The sequence below is a fragment of the Pimephales promelas genome, chromosome 8, assembly GCF_988280905.1.
Source record: "Pimephales promelas chromosome 8, fPimPro1.hap1.1, whole genome shotgun sequence".
NCBI lineage: Eukaryota > Metazoa > Chordata > Actinopteri > Cypriniformes > Leuciscidae > Pimephales > Pimephales promelas.
This window is the reverse complement of record NC_142776.1, coordinates 842,501-861,383: the sequence shown is the minus strand read 5'-3', so window position 1 is coordinate 861,383 and position 18,883 is coordinate 842,501. Positions and strand designations below refer to the sequence as shown.

General features: G+C 39.0%; 2 protein-coding genes and 1 long non-coding RNA gene across 4 annotated transcripts in view; 1 reads left to right on the top strand and 2 right to left on the bottom strand.

Annotated features, from left to right (window-relative positions):
• Window positions 1-2,543: 2,543 nt before the first annotated feature.
• On the bottom strand, window positions 2,544-3,094 carry LOC120467898 (uncharacterized). Its single transcript, XR_005620157.2, has 2 exons — window positions 2,883-3,094; window positions 2,544-2,643 (listed from the first exon to the last, which is right to left on the bottom strand). It is a non-coding gene; the product is annotated as an uncharacterized LOC120467898 (long non-coding RNA).
• Window positions 3,095-3,831: 737 nt separating this feature from the next.
• Window positions 3,832-8,109, top strand: LOC120467982 (protein CutA homolog). Of its 2 annotated transcripts, XM_089133678.1 has the most exons (7): window positions 3,833-4,102; window positions 4,431-4,468; window positions 5,248-5,396; window positions 6,552-6,611; window positions 6,725-6,770; window positions 7,770-7,819; window positions 7,913-8,109. In XM_089133678.1, the coding sequence occupies exons 2-7, from the start codon at window positions 4,439-4,441 to the stop codon at window positions 8,010-8,012; spliced, it is 435 nt and encodes a 144-aa protein (XP_088989804.1). In that variant the 5' UTR covers window positions 3,833-4,102; window positions 4,431-4,438; the 3' UTR covers window positions 8,013-8,109. The 2 variants fall into 2 exon arrangements, with proteins under 2 accessions (XP_039512554.1, XP_088989804.1); XM_039656620.2 differs by lacking the exon at window positions 4,431-4,468 and having other exon boundaries at window positions 3,832-4,097.
• Window positions 8,110-8,357: 248 nt separating this feature from the next.
• Window positions 8,358-18,883, bottom strand: part of sstr3b (somatostatin receptor 3b) — an 11,069-nt gene continuing 543 nt past the window's right edge. The window contains exon 2 of the mRNA XM_039656551.2: window positions 8,358-11,926. Within this exon, the coding sequence (XP_039512485.1) occupies window positions 10,611-11,885 (1,275 nt within the window). The 5' untranslated portion in view covers window positions 11,886-11,926 and the 3' untranslated portion in view covers window positions 8,358-10,610. The remainder of the gene's footprint in view (window positions 11,927-18,883) is intronic.

Sequence of the window (18,883 nt, the reverse complement as noted above, 5' to 3'; positions counted from 1 at the left end):
GCGACTGTCTCCCTCTTGCGATGGATTCAGCATTTGAGATGTTTTTACCGCACAGCGCACAACTATTACCCCTCGTTTACATGTCATCAGATGTGCTAGAGCTGCACTTTATCATTATACACTCTTTACTGTGATCACAGCATCAGATGTGTGTGTGTGTGTGTGTGTGTGTGTGTGTGTGTGTGTGTGTGTGTGTGTGTGGAGAGAGAGAGAGAGAGAGAGAGAGAGAGAGAGAGAGAGACCGAAGGACACACTTTACATGCAGGACGGCGAACACCATGCGGCACGAAGAGAGAGAGAGAGAGAGAGATCAAGAAGATTTATGAATTTGGAATACAATACAGTGACGTCACACAAGAGGAGGGTTCTGATTGGCCGAAGCTCTGGCTGATGGTGCTGCGGCTGATGTGTCTGTGGTCCTCATATCATGTCTCTCTCTCACACACACACACACACACACACACACACACACACACACACACACACACACACACACACACACACACACACACACACACACACACACACACACACACACACACACACACACTTACATTTCATTGAAAGGAACACATTTGGTCAGACCTGGAAATCGAAGACTTACTGCTATGGTTGTGTGTTTGAGTTACAGGAATTTGATACACTTGGTGCTCTTGGAGGAGTTGATACTCCAGATGAGCACACACACACACACACACACACACACTGACCAGGACACACAGTGAGTTGAGCGACTGAGAGGAATGAAGCGCACAGACAGTGTTTGGTCAGTCGCTGTAATCCGTCTAATGTTATGCTGTGAATCGTGTCGGAAAACAGAACGAACAAATAGAGCAGTAGAGCTGCCAGATACACTGATTGAACCACTAAAACACACACACACACACACACACACACACACACATACACTCAATCACGCCAAACACACTTTTGCTTTTGGTGTTTTTCTTTGCTTCTTTTCAGTAGGATGCTGATGTGTGTGTGTGTGTGTGTGTGTGTGCTCTGAATGGAGTCGTGGGAAGTTGACAGCTCTACAGATGTGCTGACTGCCCAGTTTCCATGGGAACATCTTCATCTTTGCAGCATTTATTCATTCATTCAGTCTCTCTGTGTTTCTGTCCGTCACTGTGTTCACATGAGCTCAGCAGCTTTACCGTGTGTGTGTGTGTGTGTGTTTGACAGAACTGCTTTTACGGCAGAAATTAATCAAAACTTAGTCATCTGTCAATCAATACCAAAAAAAACTAAACCTAAAATTTTCAGTCTTCCTTCTTAAAGTCGTCATGAAAGTGAAGTTGCGCTGCTCTTCTCTCCTCTATTGTGTCGTATAACGAGTGAATCGCTTCAGGAATGAGAACAAATGTGGGCGGGGCTTGATTGTGTCTGTGGGGAGTTGATTGGACGGCTGTGGTTTGCTATTGGCTGATCTCATGTGAGTGACAGGTTATAGCCCCGCCCTCGTCATCAGAGAAGAGACGCTGCGAGAGGAACTGATTCTCATTCAACATTATGTGCTGCCATAAATCATTTCAAATAATAATAATTAATATTCGTCATTTTTAGTTTCATGGTCAATGTAAACACACTTGTGCTAGATTAGGTCTTCTGAAGACACTGCATTGAAAACAGTGATGTAAAATTCTTTGATGTTACACAGAAGACAATCTCATAAATGCTGGAAGGACACGAGAGAGTAAATGATAAGAGAAATATGATTTTTAATCAGCAAACTAGCACTTTAAAATCGGTTCAACTTTTCGAAAACACATCAAGAGCGACTCAGAGTCAGAACTCACTAATGAATGAATGTAGGGAAGACAAACAACTCCGATGATCAGCTGTGTGTGTGTGTGTGTGTGAGAACATTAAGAGCGCCACCCGCTGGAGAGACTCTGACACTGCAAGACAGACATTCATTTAAGAACTAAAGACATATTCATTTAAGAACTAAATACATCAGCATTATTTCACATTAATACAGAACTCAAACACAAACAATATAATGGAGGATTCTGCACAATCATTTATTACATCATGATCAAAGTAACAAGCAGGACTTTTACACAAGACAAACATTCATAAAAAACGAGCACATGCAAAAAAAAAAAACAACAAAAAAAAAACGAGAATTAAACTCAGAAAATCAAAAACACACGAATCTTTAAACACTGCCAGTTAGTGGCTAGTTATCTATAAACCTAGTTACTCTTTATAATCTGCATGTAAATAAGTATTAACTGAGTTTCAGTGTGTCAGGTCGAAACGACGGCATTAAACACACATTATACTAACATATGGTGACATGTCTGAGTAAAATGTCAGTTAAACAAGAAAGAAACTGTCGTTTCGGACACGTTCATTATTCCACTGACAGACGGGAATAATGCCGTGTTAAATGAATCGTTCACAGGAAGAGCAGTGACAAGCATTAAACGTTGATTTCATGCCAACTTGAGCTCTGGAGATGTTGAAGATGCTGCAGTTTTCGTCATTTTGATCTGAAATCACAACAAACACACATGTGGAAGGAAAAAACAGGAAGATTGTGCAATCTAGACCTTGAATCGACTCTGAGACGATCGGATAGCGTAGGGAGTCGAATCCAAAAGATTCGATTCCTCGCCTATAAACATCCACGTTCACCTGAGAAAACAGGAGATAATTAATAAATAAATGAGCACTGCTAATAAATCGGTCTTGTATAAACACAAGTGAACATCAGTAGTGATGAATGGAGGCTCAGACTGAGATCAGCACTGCTTTCTTCACGCTCGGCGCGGTTCATCCGCGCGTCAGTTTGCGCAGTGGACTAGTCATCACTGACCACACGAACACAACACGCTAATAGACTTAAATAAAGTTGTTTTATTTCACTTTTCTACCTTTTGTGGGAACTCGGGTTTCTCAAAGTCGGTAACACGCGGTTCCTCTCTGTATTTGCGCGCGCCGGAAGACAGACGCCATCTGATTTATGACGCAGAACCAACGCAACTTCCGTTAACAGAGCAGTTTACGACATATTCGTACCAAAGCCAGTCTACGGAGTTATATTAGACTTTCTCTGTTCTTACTTTTTTTGTATTACACTCACTTTATTAAAATATGGTAGTGATAAATGAAAAAAAAATAAAATAAAAGCATGTATAGCGCCGCTAGATATATTGTAATGATGGGGAATTTAGTCTTTCACCACGAAATCATCTTTTTGTGAAGTTTCTTCCGAAACTGTCATTTTGCTCATTCTTTCTGGATGTCTTGATTGTCCAAAATGTGTTCTGGGATTCCTTATCTTACAGACATTATTTTGGGGTCAAAGCAAGTTAGTATTAACCTCCTTTTATTTATAATTGGAAAGTTAAGTTTTATATCAATACATGTAAATATACAAAAAGTAAACCACGCTTTGACATCTTCAAACAATAATTGAATTTGTACTTAAATACAGACAGCTATAAAAAAAAACAACATCTAGAATTCGAGCCATGTTTAATATTCTTTCATAATAGGCTTTTATTCATTTTTGTGCCTCCCTTGTTTTTCTTTTCTTTGTTTTACATATCGTGGCAAATCATTTTCAATAAGTAAATTAGGCTTCTTTATATTATTTTTCTGGTTGACTATTGAACTATAACTTGTTTGTTGTCTGACAGTTTGTCTGTTTTGTGTCTTAGTCATAGATCAGTGTTAGTAAATCAATAAATTGAAATAATTCGGGCTGACGGCTTCAGCAGAAGTATACACCAACAATTAACATCGATCATTGGAACTCACAGTAGGACTGTATTAAATGGTTAATAAGTTATTGTTTAAAAATTGAGTTTTTACTTCCGGGAACTCGCGCGACTCCACCTAAAACTGCGGTGTAATCGCCAAACGTAGATAAAGAGTGGGAAACTTGATGATTTTTCAGATAGTTAGTCGGTTCATGCAATGGTAAACGAATTTATTCGGCGTGGCATCCGTTAAAAACAGTATTTTGTCAGTTCCCCAGTGAACCGCTTATTGTGCCGACTTTAGAGTCTCGCTTGTTTACATCGGCTCTGGCTGCTTCTGTGCGACAGTCGCGGACGCTTTACGGCAGAGACAGTGTCTGTGAGGTGAGCGAAACATGCTTATTCTCTTCATTATTATTTTACTTTATTCGTTCTAATGACTTATAAACAGCTTTGCAGTGATGAAGTGAACGTGTAAACGCATCACAGCTCTGCTTGAGCTAGTGTTCACTAATGCTAGTGTATTTCTCGAGCGCTTTTTCAGAAAACATGATCAACCAACACAAAGTATTAAACAAATAAAAGCGTCATAACAATAGTGTAAGATGCTTTACAGACACTCGAGCTGTAGTTTTATGGAAAAGGCCACATTCGTCAAGTGAAAGTAAAGGTTTAAACTACGAAAGAAAGTTTGTTGTGATTGTAAAGTGTTGCTTTGAGATTGGATGCGAGAAGCGCTGAGGTTCTTCTGTCTGGTGAGTGTGTGTGTGTGTGTGTGTTAAAGGGACAGTTATCCCATATTTAATCCCCAAGCCATCCGAGGTGTATATGACTTAACAAAAACCATCAGAGTTAGGGTGTATTTCCCTAAATATGGGATTTTTTTTTTTGCATTTTAGACTTATGTGACATATTGCAAAACTTTACAAACATATTTCAAAACATTTAATCTACATCCAAAAGCCTACAAAACAGGATGTGTCTTAATTAAATCAAAAGAGAAAATGCAGATAACACATTCATAAAAGAAACGATAGACATACAAGTGCAAGCTGCAGTTTCCTAATGTGGGACGCACAGTAACACACACACATCTCCTGACGTTAGTCGTTCTCTGGGATATGAGTGGACGAAACGTGCATGATTGAACTTTTGAACTTATAATGATAGTTAAACTCAATGCATCAAATCTATCATAGTTTTGATGCATTGATTATAAAGACGTTAAACATCTATTTTATGTTGTGTAGATAGAACAGAATTCGTGACTGTTCTCTAGCTCAGTTTACTTGACAACAAACACTAACAACCACAATAGGCCTATTTCAGGCTAACTATGAGCTTTGCTAAACCATAAACACCTGCAGTAGCAGCATTCTCATATTACACCAAATAACCATTTTTGCCCCATCACACACATTCGGCTGACTGAAGCGCTGTCCCATGGCACGTCTGTTGCTGTGTGGGATCCTTTTAACGCCACTGTTGTGTTGTGTGTTGTGTGTGTGTGTGTGTGTGTGTGTGGTTTGCTCAGACGCTTCTGTCGGGTGTTTTGATGCTGCCGGTGTTGCGGTGGATTGGATCGCGCACGTTCTCCATGGCAACAGAAACGCACTCGTCCGGCACGCACTCGGCGGCCTTCGTGACCTGCCCGAACGACAGCGTGGCGCGAGAGCTGGCCAGGTACGGGGGGCGGGGCCCGTGTTGGTCATTCGGTGGCTGTGATTGGTCGAAACACCGCTCAAAACGCAGAACATCTAACTTAATTTTTTAACGTGCAAAAGTTTTGGACTGAGAAACTATTTGATTTCATCTGGTTGTATTTAACATTTCTTCAGAGCTTAAGAATTTATATATAAAAAAAAAATGGAGTCTAAAAATACCGAGCGTCTGGCCGAGTCACGCTCCAAATTTGAAGCTGATATCACAAAAAATTAGCCGAGTAGGCTATCGTTCCAATTGTAGCGCCATATTTCACTTTTGAGTGGATTGATTTTTTTTTAAATCTGAAATAATAAAATAATAACACAATAGAAGCATTTTATTTAAACGATACAAATTTCAAAAACACAGCAAAATTACTCAAGGTTTAACTTTCTATAAAAATAGAAAAAAGCAGCGTCTAACAGATATTAAAATAACCTTTTCAGCCCGAGAGAATCGTTTCAAACAATTATTGTGGTAAAAATACACATTTGAATAGTCCAGAAAGACACAAGAAAGAAAGATATTTGCTCAAATTTAACCATAAACAGCCATATTGATTAATACATATTTTGCTTGTTATAAAAACATCTGAATGCTGATTTGATAAAAATACAGAGAGTCACGCTCCAAATTTCAAGCTGATATCACAAAAAATTAGCCGAGTAGGCTATCGTTCCAATTGTAGCGCCATATTTCACTTTTGAGTGGATTGATTTTTTTTTAAATCTGAAATAATAAAATAATAACACAATAGAAGCATTTTATTTAAACGATACAAATAGCAAAAACACAGCAAAATTACTCAAGGTTTAACTTTATATAAAAATAGAAAATTGCAGCGTCTAACAGATATTAAAATAACATTTTCAGCCCGAAAGATTCATGGTGGTAAAAATACACATTTGAATAATCCAGAAAGACAGAAGAAAGAATGATATTTGCTCAAATTTAACCATGAACAGCCATATTGATCAATACATATTTTGCTTGTTATAAAAACATCTGAATGCTGATTTGATATTAAGAGTAAAATATTTCTGAATATATTGTGACTATCTTTCACACCCCTTGAGAAATATGTGTGTGTATTTTGTGTGAATAAATGTGTGTGTTTTCATGATCTGTCCTCAGAGGAATAGTGGAGAAGAAGCTGGCGGCGTGTGTGAACATCATACCACAGATCACGTCTGTGTGAGTACATGTGTGTGTGTGAGAGAGTGTTCTGATGTGTGTCTGTGTGTTTGATGTGTGTGTGTGTGTGTGTGAGTGTGAGAGAGTGTTCTGATGTGTGTGTGTGTGTGCAGGTACGTGTGGCAGGGGAAGATCGAGGAAGACGCTGAAGTTCTGATGGTGAGTTAAACTAATTTGATCACTAATTACGTTCATTTGATCGTTTCATTTCCTCTGCTTCTTTATTAGTGTTTTATTTTTATTAAAGCATAATTTAGAAGGTCGAGACTTTAAATCAGAAAGCAGATCCAGACAGAAACACGTCAAATGAGACACATGTATATATGATGAGGATTCCCATCTCTGAGCTTATATATAGTTCATTACAAATAACCATTTTATATATTTTTTCAGAATCGCAAATTTTTTTTTTTCAGAACCACGATTTTAATTTTTTTCTCAGAAAAAAAAAATTGTCTCACAATTTTTTTTTCTCACAAAATAGCAATTGCAAGTTCAGATTGCTTTATATAAACTTGAAATTCTGAGGAAAAAGTCCAAATTGTGTCACGATAATCTTATTATTATTTTATTCCGTGGTGGAAACCAGCATGTGCGACACACACACACACACACACACACACTCAACTGTAGACAGAATAATGTGAAGAACTGATGGTTTACAAACTTTAACATATATATAGTAGGGCTGTGCAAAGATTAATTGCGATTAATCACATCCAAAATAAAAGTCTGTGTTTACATAATATATTTATGTGTGTTGTATATAATTATTTAGTATATATAAATACACACACATGCATGTAAATATTTAAGAAAATGTGTTATTCATATATAAAATATTTATATAATTTAGATTATGTATTTATATATATATATACAGAATTTAAGCGCAAATAATTCTTAAATATATACATGCATGTGTGTGTATTTATATATACAAAATAATTATATACAGTCAGCACACACAAATATATTATGTAAACACAGACTTTTATTTTGGATGCGATTAATCGCAATTCATTTTTGCACAGCCCTAATAGTAACGCAATAATAGTGAACAACACCATCCGCCTCATTCATGAACAGTGATGTGTGTTTCCAGTGACGCATGCATGTGATATCAGATAACTCCAGTTTTCTTTACATTTTTCCCAGATGATTAAGACGAGAAGCTCAAAGATTCCTGCTCTTGCTGAATATGTCCGGTATCCACCACAAAAACACATTTCAAGCATTTCTGCATGCAGTTCTCAGACGGATGGCTGTGCATTTATTCAGAAGTGCTGTTTGTTGTGCAGGTCGAATCACCCGTATGAGGTGGCGGAGGTCATCAGTCTGCCCATCGATCAGGGAAACCCGCCGTATCTCAAGTGGATCGCAGACGTCGTGCCGGAGTGAGCGGCGCTTCCTCGCTCCAGAACCGCGTCCAACCACAGATCTCACATCTAAAACTCTGTGAACCGTTTGATCTGTTACTAAAACTCGTCATCAGAAACATGCACGCGTGTGTCTTCTTATTTAACATTTACGGGGTGTGTTGTTTGTTCTGTCAGCCTGTGTTTAGATTCACATTGTTTTGGCTTGACACACAACTATTGATCGGAGATTAATTATTGATTGGAGGAGTGTAAAGGCTTTTATTCTGTGAGCAGAACGTCATTTATACCACAGAGATGACACCATGATCAATCACAATCAAGTTTAGCAGACGAGATCATGCACAACAGCTTTTAATGGAAAATGCAGCACTGGATTCCCTCAAATGTTAGTAAACACACACACACACACATGCAGTGACCAATCCTGATCATCAGTCCAACACTGACTGTTCTTGATGTGATTATGCAGCGGATTCTGTGATATGCACCCAAACACATAGTTCATAATCAAACACATAATCCACTGACTGAGCTCAGCCTGAATCACATTTACATCGGATTGAAAGGTGTAGATCTGAAATAATGAATAATTAACCATGTAAACACTTGAATCTGACTATTTTCTCAGTGCAAATATACTTTGTGCATGTGTTTACGTCTTATGAATGTGTGTTTAGTTATTTCATCTTGTCTTATGAACACTTAATAGCTTTCTTTTTAGATACACTTCTGTTCAAAAAGTTTGGGGTGCTGGAAGTCTCACCAAGACTGCATTTATGTGATCAAAAATATCAGATAATATTATACCAGTGTAAATCGTCTGTTTTCTATGTGAATATATTGTAAAGTGTAATTTATTCCTGATTTTATCATCATTACTCAAGTCTTCAGTGTCGCATGATCCTTCAAAAGCACTCTCTGGTGATCAAGACACAGTTATGAATTATCAGTGTTGAAAACAGTTTAATATTTCTGTGGAAACCGTCATACATTTTATTATTCAGAATTCTTTGATGAACAGAAAGTTCAATAATCTTTTATATAACATACATGTCTTTACTGTCACGATTTTGATCAATTTAATGTGTCCATGATACTGAATAAAAGTATTAATTTCTTTAACAAAAAGAAAACCTATACTGACGCCAAACTTGTCAGTTATATCGCTTTCTCTGGCTGAAAGGCATTACCTGACGCGCATGCGCTGAAGTTTTGTTTCGAATACGTGATAATATGCACATGTAGGCTATTCACTGAAAAGCCTTCCAGTAAACACCTTAATCGATCCGATTGAGCACGATCACAATGAAATGTGTCGATCGGTTTGAAATGTGGGGTTTATTCCTTTTCTATTCCGATCGAGAGATCATGGACTGTGATTGCGTAGAAACAGCGTAATGACGTGTGACGCGGGGAACGAGCTGTTGTTCCTGTTAATAAAAAAAATGACATCAATTCTATAATTCTCCTTTCACTCCTCGGCGTGTGTGACACAGACGACTGGGTTTGGGGATTTTTACTGTGTGATCAGTATAAGCAGCGGCACAACGATTAATACGCTCACTGTCTCCAAATTATGACCAGAAATGGATAAATATTAAAGGATAATTCCGGTATTTAACACCTTGAGTCTATTTTGTAGTTTGTTTTGAATGAAATATAGAGTGGTGGACGTTTGTAACGTCACGTAATACGTAATTACGTTCAAAAGGTCACGGGCGGCGTAGCCGGAAGTACAGAATCAAAATCGTCCGACATCATTGTTTTACCTTTTAATTCCTTTTTTGTAAACGGCGTTTGAGTTAGTTTGCACTTTCAACCTATGCGTTCAACTTGTAAACACTCTGACTCTGTACTTCTGGCTACGTCGCCCGTGACCTTTTGGACGTAATTACGTATTACTGACGTTACAAACGCACCTCACAGAATAGAGCAAGGCTAGCATTTGTCCTTAGAAAAGTTAAATTTTTGGAATAAGCTTTGGAATAACCGATCGTTTCGCATGATAAGACCCTTATTCATCGTCTGGTGTCGTTTAAAGACATTTGAAGCTGCATCTGAAACTGTCGTTTGGACCTCGGACCGTCTGGTTCCCATTGAAGTCCATTATATGGAGAAAATCCTGGAATGTTTTCATCAAAAACCTTAATTTCTTTTCGACTGAAGAAAGAAAGACAAGGACATCTTAGATGACATGGGGGTGAGTAAATTATCAGCAAACGTTTTTTCAAAAGTGAACTAATCCTTTAAGGGTTGTTTTATGGACATGTTTGTGCGATTCAGGCGATTCTAAAAAAAAGTCAAAAAGTCGAGACAGGACCCAATGTCAAAATTTCTAAGTCCACCACTCTATTTCATTCAAAACAAACTACAAAATAGACTCAAGGTGTTAAATACCGGAATTATCCTTTAAGTCTGCTGTAAAAAAAACAAAAACAAATAAAAAAACAATGTAGGAGATTAGTTATTATGCACAAACAGTGGGAAACTCGGGCTGTGTGCGCATGTCAAACAATATACAGTATTTCGATCAACATGTAAACACTACGTTCGGATTCATGAATCGGAATGAATTCAATCCAATTGAAAGAAAAGTTGTAAACGCAGCCAGTGTTGCTCACAAGCAGCTGATCTCCAGGACCGAGCGTTTGTCCTTGCTGTTCTCCGACAGATGTGACGCCCGCGCTCCGCTGTTCTCACGCGTCGAGCTAACGGATCGCTCCACGTCCGCTTTCCCAGAGCTCTCCTCGTTGCATCCGTTCCGTAGTTCGCTCTCCTCGTTCTCTTCGACGTCGATCACCTTCAGCTGCTCCTTCAGATCCAGTTCTCTTCGAATCTCCTCGAGCGGTAACGCAACAATGCCCGTTCCCGGTTGCAGATCGTGGTTTTCCACACGTCTGGACGATCGGCACAAGGCTTTCCGGAATCCTCTTTTGAAGTTATCTGACAAGACGCCGTACAGAATGGGATTCGCGCAACTGTTAGCGTAGGAAAGAACCACGACGAAGTAATACAGGCCTCTGAACTCTCCCGGCAGAAGCACAAGCAGGTTCACGATGTTTAACACGTAAAACGGCAGCCAGCAGAACACAAACACGGCTACGACGATCACAACCATGCGCGTGATTTTGCGCTCCGACTTTCTTCGGCGAATCGACGTAGCGCGAACTTTTCGTCCGGAGCTGCGCACTTTCACAACGATCAGCAGATAACACAAGCAGATTACCGTTAGCGGGCCGAAAAACCCCACAGTCGAAGTGTAGATTATAAACGCCGCTTTCCAAACCTCCGCCGGCTCCGGCCACACGATGCTGCAATTCCCGTCGTCCTTCAAAACGCCGGCGAAAACCACAACCGGAAGAACCACAACGAAAGACACGGCCCATACGGTCGCATTCACAGTCTTGGCCACACGGGGCTGGCGCCACCTAGAGGACTGGAGCGGATGCACCACAGCCAGATATCGGTCGATGCTCATCACCGTCAGACAGAAGATGCTAGTAAACTGGTTAATGGCGTCCACCGTCATGACCAGACGACACATTAGCGATCCGAAGGGCCACGAGAGCAGGCCGTTCTGCACGGCGAGGAACGGTAAACCCAGCATGAAGAGTTCGTCTGCGATGGCCAGATTGAGAATGTAAATATTCGTCACAGACTCCGCCTGGGAATATCGCAGAACGATGTGGATGACGAGAGTGTTTCCGATCAGGCCGACGACACACACCGTGATGTAGATTAGCGGGATGAGGATCCCGGCGACTCCCGGGCCGTGATGCGCCGATCCGCTGTCGGTCCAGTTCTCACTCGGAGAGAGCAACGAGGAGGACGAGTTAATCCACAATTCTGCTTCTGTCGTGGAGGGATGTGATGTTATTCGATGAACCTCCATCGTTGTTAGAGCGAATGACTCTCAGCAGCCGCCCATCTGATCTATGAGTGAGAGAGATTATTGGTTATTGAGTACGAAAATACGAAAATATAAAAAAAATTAAAGTCCCCCTTAAAACTCATCTATGATCACCAAAATGATATATTTAAGTGTTAAGTGTTTAATCATGTCTTAAAATATCTTGAATGTAACTCGACACCCTCGCCTCATTTAGTATGCGCGGTTTTATGAATATGCAAATGAGCCCCGCCTCAACTCACCCACTCAGAGATCCACAGGTTGACAATCACACGTTGATCTGATTGGTTACAAGGTGGTTTGTGACGTCAGAAACACCAGCGATTTCAAAACGTGTTTTTGAGACTGTCTTTGGTTCACTGCAGTTTTAAGCAACGCTGTCATCAACTTACACACGGTGTGTGTTAAAGTGGATCAAAAACACCACATACACACAACATTAAACGCTGGATTTTGACCACAGGGGGACTTTAAAGATATCGGAGGGTTGTTCCATAAAACAAGATTAGAAAATAAGCCAGGCTTATTTTGGTTAGTCAAACTTATTGTCGGTGAATTCTGTTTCATAAAGCAAACTTAAAATAGTTCAAACTCAGTTACCCTGGAAACTTATGCTGGGAAACTAGCCTGGTCCGGGGCAGGCTAACTGTCAGGCTAAGTCTGAGTTCAGGCTTAACGAGCATACAATTTATACTCACCTGCTGGTATTTCGATGTCATTTTATTTTACTTAACCACTATTAATGCATCTTTTTTTAAAAAAATAAATAAGGAAATGTACTTTACTAATAAATGTAAGAAATTATATGGTATAAATGCATTTGAACAAATGAATAAATGTTCAAAACTTGTGTATTTAATTGGTGAGTTTGTTTATTGAGTTTGGTAATTAATGAAGTATATAAATAGGGAGCTGAACTCGTTTCCAAACTTAACCATGGCGTGTCCTTTCATAGATGAGGTGTTGGATGAGGGAGCTATAGTCTTGCGGAGGGCATTTCAAAGAGAGAGAACTTTCAGAGACAGGTCAGACCCATTGGCATTAAATGACAGCTAACTATATGAACGATATAGGTTCTCATATATTTGTAGATTACCAAGCCCACACATATACAAATAATTATTTTGTTTAATATGGTCTAAATCATGACTGTGTAGCCTTTAAAATTTTCCACTGGCCCCTCAACTTTCTCCTTAGTTGAACAAACACACAGGAAGTCAAAGTATTTAATGTGATTTGTCTTTAGAGTGAATCTGCCTGTTAGGGGTGAAAACACACAAATAAATGTTGTGAATGATCAAAAATATAATGTTTTTTTTTCCTTTCCTTTAAAAAAAAGGTAGTTCTACTTGCATTTTTCTGTAGCTGTTGAATTTCCAGCTCCAACTTCCTCATCTTTAGTTTTTTATACTCGATGTCGATATCAGTTGCTTCCATTTATTTAAGGCAGTATCGTTTATACTCTCCTTTTATGTTTTCTGGGTTATGTAGCAACATTTAAGTTATTTCATTACTCTTGTCACATTGTTTTAATTTCTTAATACTCTACTCTAGGACAGTGTCAGCATCCTGAAAACACATTATGATCATTTTATCACACAAGTACACTTTTTAATATTCAATACAGTATAGCATGGATGGAGTACCCCCTCCTTGAACATACAGACAGTCTCCTCATCCTCCTCAACTGATGGGCCTTCTCAAACTCAGTTAAACTCATTAGCTTACATAACTGATTTAAAAGGTCTCATACTCACAGGCAACATGATGTCTGGTGGATCCATAAAGCATACAGAATCTTGATAGAACATTTTTTTTTTTTTTTTTTACCAAAATGCACCATTACAATAGCACAAGTACCACATGACATTACTGCTATGATGTACTTAGGCCTACAATGTAAAATACACACACACACACACACACCTTTTATATAGCTACTCACTCCTTATACTACATGATATCATTTTAGATGATGACCCCCCCTCCCTCCCCTCCCTCAGTCTTCTTTTTGGTCACTTCAATAAAGAAAAAAAAAAAAAAACCCTGAATAGTTGTAACTTCAAGCTGGCATTGATTACATATACCATAAGATTTACTTACCATTCAGACTATATTTTGATATTTTATTTTCACCTGCTGCCAGGTTCTTTTTCCTTCACTTAAGTTGCTGCTGCGTGAAAGCAATTAACGTTATAGCTTACTGTTATTCACACACAAATTTTGCAATGTATCGTGACACACATTAAATGTTGAAGTATTTTAAATAGTTCACCGCTACTTACGCATTGAGACGATCAGCAATTTCCTGCCAAACTTTCTCTCTTGCTTTCTTTATTGCCGCTGTATTGACTTTTTTGGTGATGACATCTTTAAATTCTCCATTATATGTTTCCGTGAGCATCGCTGCTCTATCTTTTCCTTTTGTTGCCATGGTAGCCCACAGTAAATCGATTGATCCATGCTCGACTTTTCAGGACTTTAAGAGAATGGCGTGCACGTGCAATTATCTAGACTATTTAAACCTGACTCAAATTAGTAAGATCATATGATCCTCAACTTACTGTTATGGAACCAATTTAAGCGCGGATGTTTAACTCGGCTCATTCAAGTCAGGTTTTGGACTTTAATCCCCGCTTTTCTAAGCGGCTTTTATGAAACAGCCCCCAGGTTTCAGAAATTGTGTGACAAGGATTTAACTGTAATACAAGGTGCAAACAAGGCCTCAGTCGACTTTGACTGTTCCAATATGGCGGACGGCTTATGAATTGCTGCGTGATTCAAACGGCCGCTAAAGAGGACTCTATGAATCTCTAGCTATGACCTTAATGGGAACTAATGAAAGCAGAACATTCTTAGAAGTGATTGACTCCTTTAATACAATAATACTGTAAAAAAAAAAAAAAACGGACATCTTAATGGTGGTTGTAAATAATGAGTAAATTGAGCGCAGCGGCACAGAAGAACGTCATGTCCGCGATCCCGTGTTTCTGGACCCCGCCGAGCGTCAGGCCTGTGATTATGAATGATGTACCGCTTGCTGAAGTGTATTCACCGTCTGTCCGCGAGCACACACTTATAACACCGGGTAATCAGCAGCGGCAGCGGCGCAGTCGGACGTGTCTCGAGGTAAAAACACTCAATTAGGAGCTCAGGAAGAAAACACAGGCTCTTTGTATAGGCTATAGATCAAGTCTAGATGTCTGATTGTCATCCTCTGACTGAGCGACACCAATTACGAGCATCTGGACGCTGAAATCAAAGGCAATGCATCATTATTTTGCCTCATGTTGCTGCTGCTTTTGGAGAATGTCTCGCCACAAACATCTGGTAATTATCAATAAATCATGAGCACTTTGATCAATCATTTTATGATTTGGTCACTGCTGGCTGGTATCAGTGCATGTTTATGTCATAGTATTGTGAACTGCAGGGTGAGTAAAATAAGTCAATTTTGAGTTTAGTGCCCAAAGTACAGACAAACATTTGAGAAACATCATGCGAATATACAGTATGTCACAGATGGCACACTGATGCTGTGGTGTGTGTGTGTGTGTGTGGATCTTTCATGCGTCAAATGTTTTCCTCATCCGCAGGTGAAAGTCACAGAGCTTCACCTTTTATTCTTCTTAACGCTCTTTCTATAATTTACTCCTACTCGGAGTCTGTGCATTATCATCTTTACTGACATTTACAACCAAAAAGTGACGCAGAGACGCCTCGTCTGATGATGCGCTTTAGGTTTACACACACACACACACACACACACACACACATGGGCTCGTCTCTTCATTGCCTGGGCAGCGTCTGAAAGAGCATAAACATAAAAGAATAAAGGGCAAAAGAAAACACTTACACACACACACACACACACACACAGAGGCTGAGGAATGTGTGTGAGTGCGATTAGACCCGTTCATTATCTGAGCACAATGACTGTCAGTGAAACAGTTAAAGACTAAAGAGAGCAGAAGGCTTTAGTGCTGCATTAGCAGGTGTGTGTGTGTGTGTGTGTGTGTGTGTGTGTGTGTTTACCGAGGGGTTTGTGCTGATTCTGTGCTGGTCAAGATATTCTACAATAACGTCTTCCACCACAAACGTTCATTTTTTACTTCACTCTACCTGTAAACGCATCCAAAAGTTTGGGGTCAGTAAGAAATTATTGCATTTATTCAGCAACAATTCTTGTATTAAAGTGACAAAAAGTGACATTAAAAACATTTATAATGTTACTCAAGATTTAAACACACACACACACACACAGTGATTTTGTTGCCCAAACTCAGTCCAAATATTGGCATTACATTATGAAATTGTAATTTTGTTCTCCGAAAGTTGTTGAACGTCCAACTAAACTGTGTCAGAAAAACACTCGTTAATGATGTAAATACTGGTTTTGATTATTAACATTATTATAGAGCAGATAACTTAATAATGTTTCTGGAAGAGCGTTTGATCATGACGTTCTGCCTGTTGTCTTGGATCGAGTTTTCGTCTTAGTTAGTTGTGAAAATCAAATCAGTGTTGATGTCTCCATGTCGGTGAAATACATTTCAATATTGATTTATAAGTGTTTTCATAACCATTTAGCATTAACATTAAACGGACATAATTAGGAGCAGATTTCAGTGTTGGCGTACGTGCTAAAAGACAACAAGAAACATCAACACGACTCGATTTGTGGTCTTAATTAATGTTCCTGCTCGTATTGTTGAATCAATAATTCATCAGAGACAAAAGACATTCTACAGAAATAAATGTCTTCATAATCTTTCACTCCTCCTCAGAAACGGCTTTCCTTCAGCAGAAATCATCAATCACTCTTATTGATCAACGTCCTTTACGCAATTATTCAATCCCAAAAGTCCCATTTATTCTCATTTAATATTCTGATTTATTCAGAAATGCGTCACCTTACGGAAGAAAATGGGCATTTTATGTTACTGTTTATAGAACAGAGTCATCTGGTATTTAATAACGTTCTCAAAACATTAGACAAAACACGTTATTCATAAGCATTCATGGAACGTTTTTCTGAAACGTTTTGTTTTTATGTTTCTTAAAGAGGAGGTTGATTATGATTTCACTTTTCTAATCGGACACACACACACACAAGCTGTTGAAGCTCCGCCCCCTGTTCCGGGAGCATCAGCTCATTTGCATTTAAAGGGACACACAAAAACGGTGAGAAGCAGCTCTCAAAAAGTGACAATTTTAACATGCTATAAAAAGTATATGTGGGATATTTTGAGCTAAAATATACACACACACACACACACACACACACTTTAAATGTTACTGATTGTTTCAGAGAAAAATCTACAGTTACAGATGGAATGCAACAAAAACACGGAATGTTCCCTTAATGTTCGTTTAACCAAAAATCAACATTTAATTTTTTTTACGGATTTTTATGCTACTCATTGTAAAACATGGTATTCGCGGTAAATCAAGAAAACGCGATTTAAACAAAAGACTAACTGTGATGAGCTGTTTAGTTTTCTGGCGATGAATGTATCCGATCCACCGCTCACCTGTCCAATAAAACACGCAATATATTAAAGCGTCTTTAGTGTTTCTGTACTTTCCACAAAATAAAACTGATCTCATGAAATGGCGTATGTATGACACGCCAATTCGTGTTTCCATTTTTGGCGCGCTATCAACACGCATAATCGCTTATCAGCGTGTTTATGAACGCCGTTGACTTAACGTTACATTACTGTATATATAAATATAGGACGTACCCCAACCCCGTCCCTAAACTACCCGTCACTGGGGTTAATACCATTTATGAGTCTTCCTATGAAAAAAAATATCGCTCCGCAGATGTAGATCCACATTTTTCTCCGTTTCGTGGCGTGTGCATACACGCGGAAATCACTCAGACATTTAACAGCATAGACATACACACATACACGCGGATAGCTCAAAATGCTAGATAACACGCCACTTGACTTGAATGTGGCGTGCATGTTTATGCAAAAGTCATGATGTCATTTTGAAAATAAAAACGGAAGTCGAGGTTAACGCGGCTATGACGTCATCGTTAGGCGATGCGCGGTCCGTGCACTGTAAAAAATAATCCTGTTAAAAAACGGTAAACTACTGGCGGTTGTGGTTGCCAGCATCATACCGTAAAAATATGGTAATAGCTAACAGCTAAATACCGTTTTGTCAGCTACACGTAGCTGACAAAACGGTATTTAGCTGTTAATTTTAAAAACGGTAACACACCAAATTTTTACGGTATGATGCTGGCAACCACAGCTGCCAGTAGTTTACCGTTTTTTTACAGGATTATTTTTTTACAGTGAAAACTGTGTATTTCTCCGGATTAAATCATTCTTGTAAACATTTGGGATAATGTATCAACAAAATATATAACATAGTTCTAGTGGTTTTTGGACCAAAAATCTTACATAGTGTGCCTTTAATGTTCGTATTACCAAAAAACAATGTTTCTAAAAAAAAATTTTTTTTTCATCGATGTTTTGCACATTCAGAGAACATACTAAAGTCACGGATGGAATATAACCACCACAATGTTTTCCCCCCATAATTTTAATGGGAACGTTAGCAAAACGCCAGTGTTCTGCCTTCATCGCTCAAAGCGGATCGAGCGCCGGCGGTGTGAACAGCTGTGCAGGTTAATGTGGATTAATGGCACCTCTGGGAACAAAAGATCCTGCCATTTTGATCTCGATCAGTCTGATGCCATTGAGAAACCTTTTCAGCAAAAGCACAAACAGCTGCATCGCACGCCAGCGCAATTAATGAGCATTCACCCGACATAAAGCGTTTCATCTTCATGTGAGAATTCAACACTTTTCATTTCAGAAACTATCTTTAGTTGATATGCTGACTCTAAATTCATATGCAAATGTGTTTTTCCCCAAGAAAATCCTGTTTTTAAAGGAATCCTCCAGGTGATGAGCTGTCGATTACCACGGAAAGTCATTTCGTTTGCACAAGCACAA

Bases quoted from the DNA above. Each gene is read 5' to 3' on its own strand.
- LOC120467982 (XM_089133678.1), top strand. From the start codon at position 4,439: ATGCGAGAAGCGCTGAGGTTCTTCTGTCTG. The intron at 6,612-6,724 runs GTGAGTACATGT...GTGTGTGTGCAG, and splicing joins ATACCACAGATCACGTCTGT to GTACGTGTGGCAGGGGAAGA. The intron at 7,820-7,912 runs GTATCCACCACA...TTTGTTGTGCAG, and splicing joins GCTCTTGCTGAATATGTCCG to GTCGAATCACCCGTATGAGG.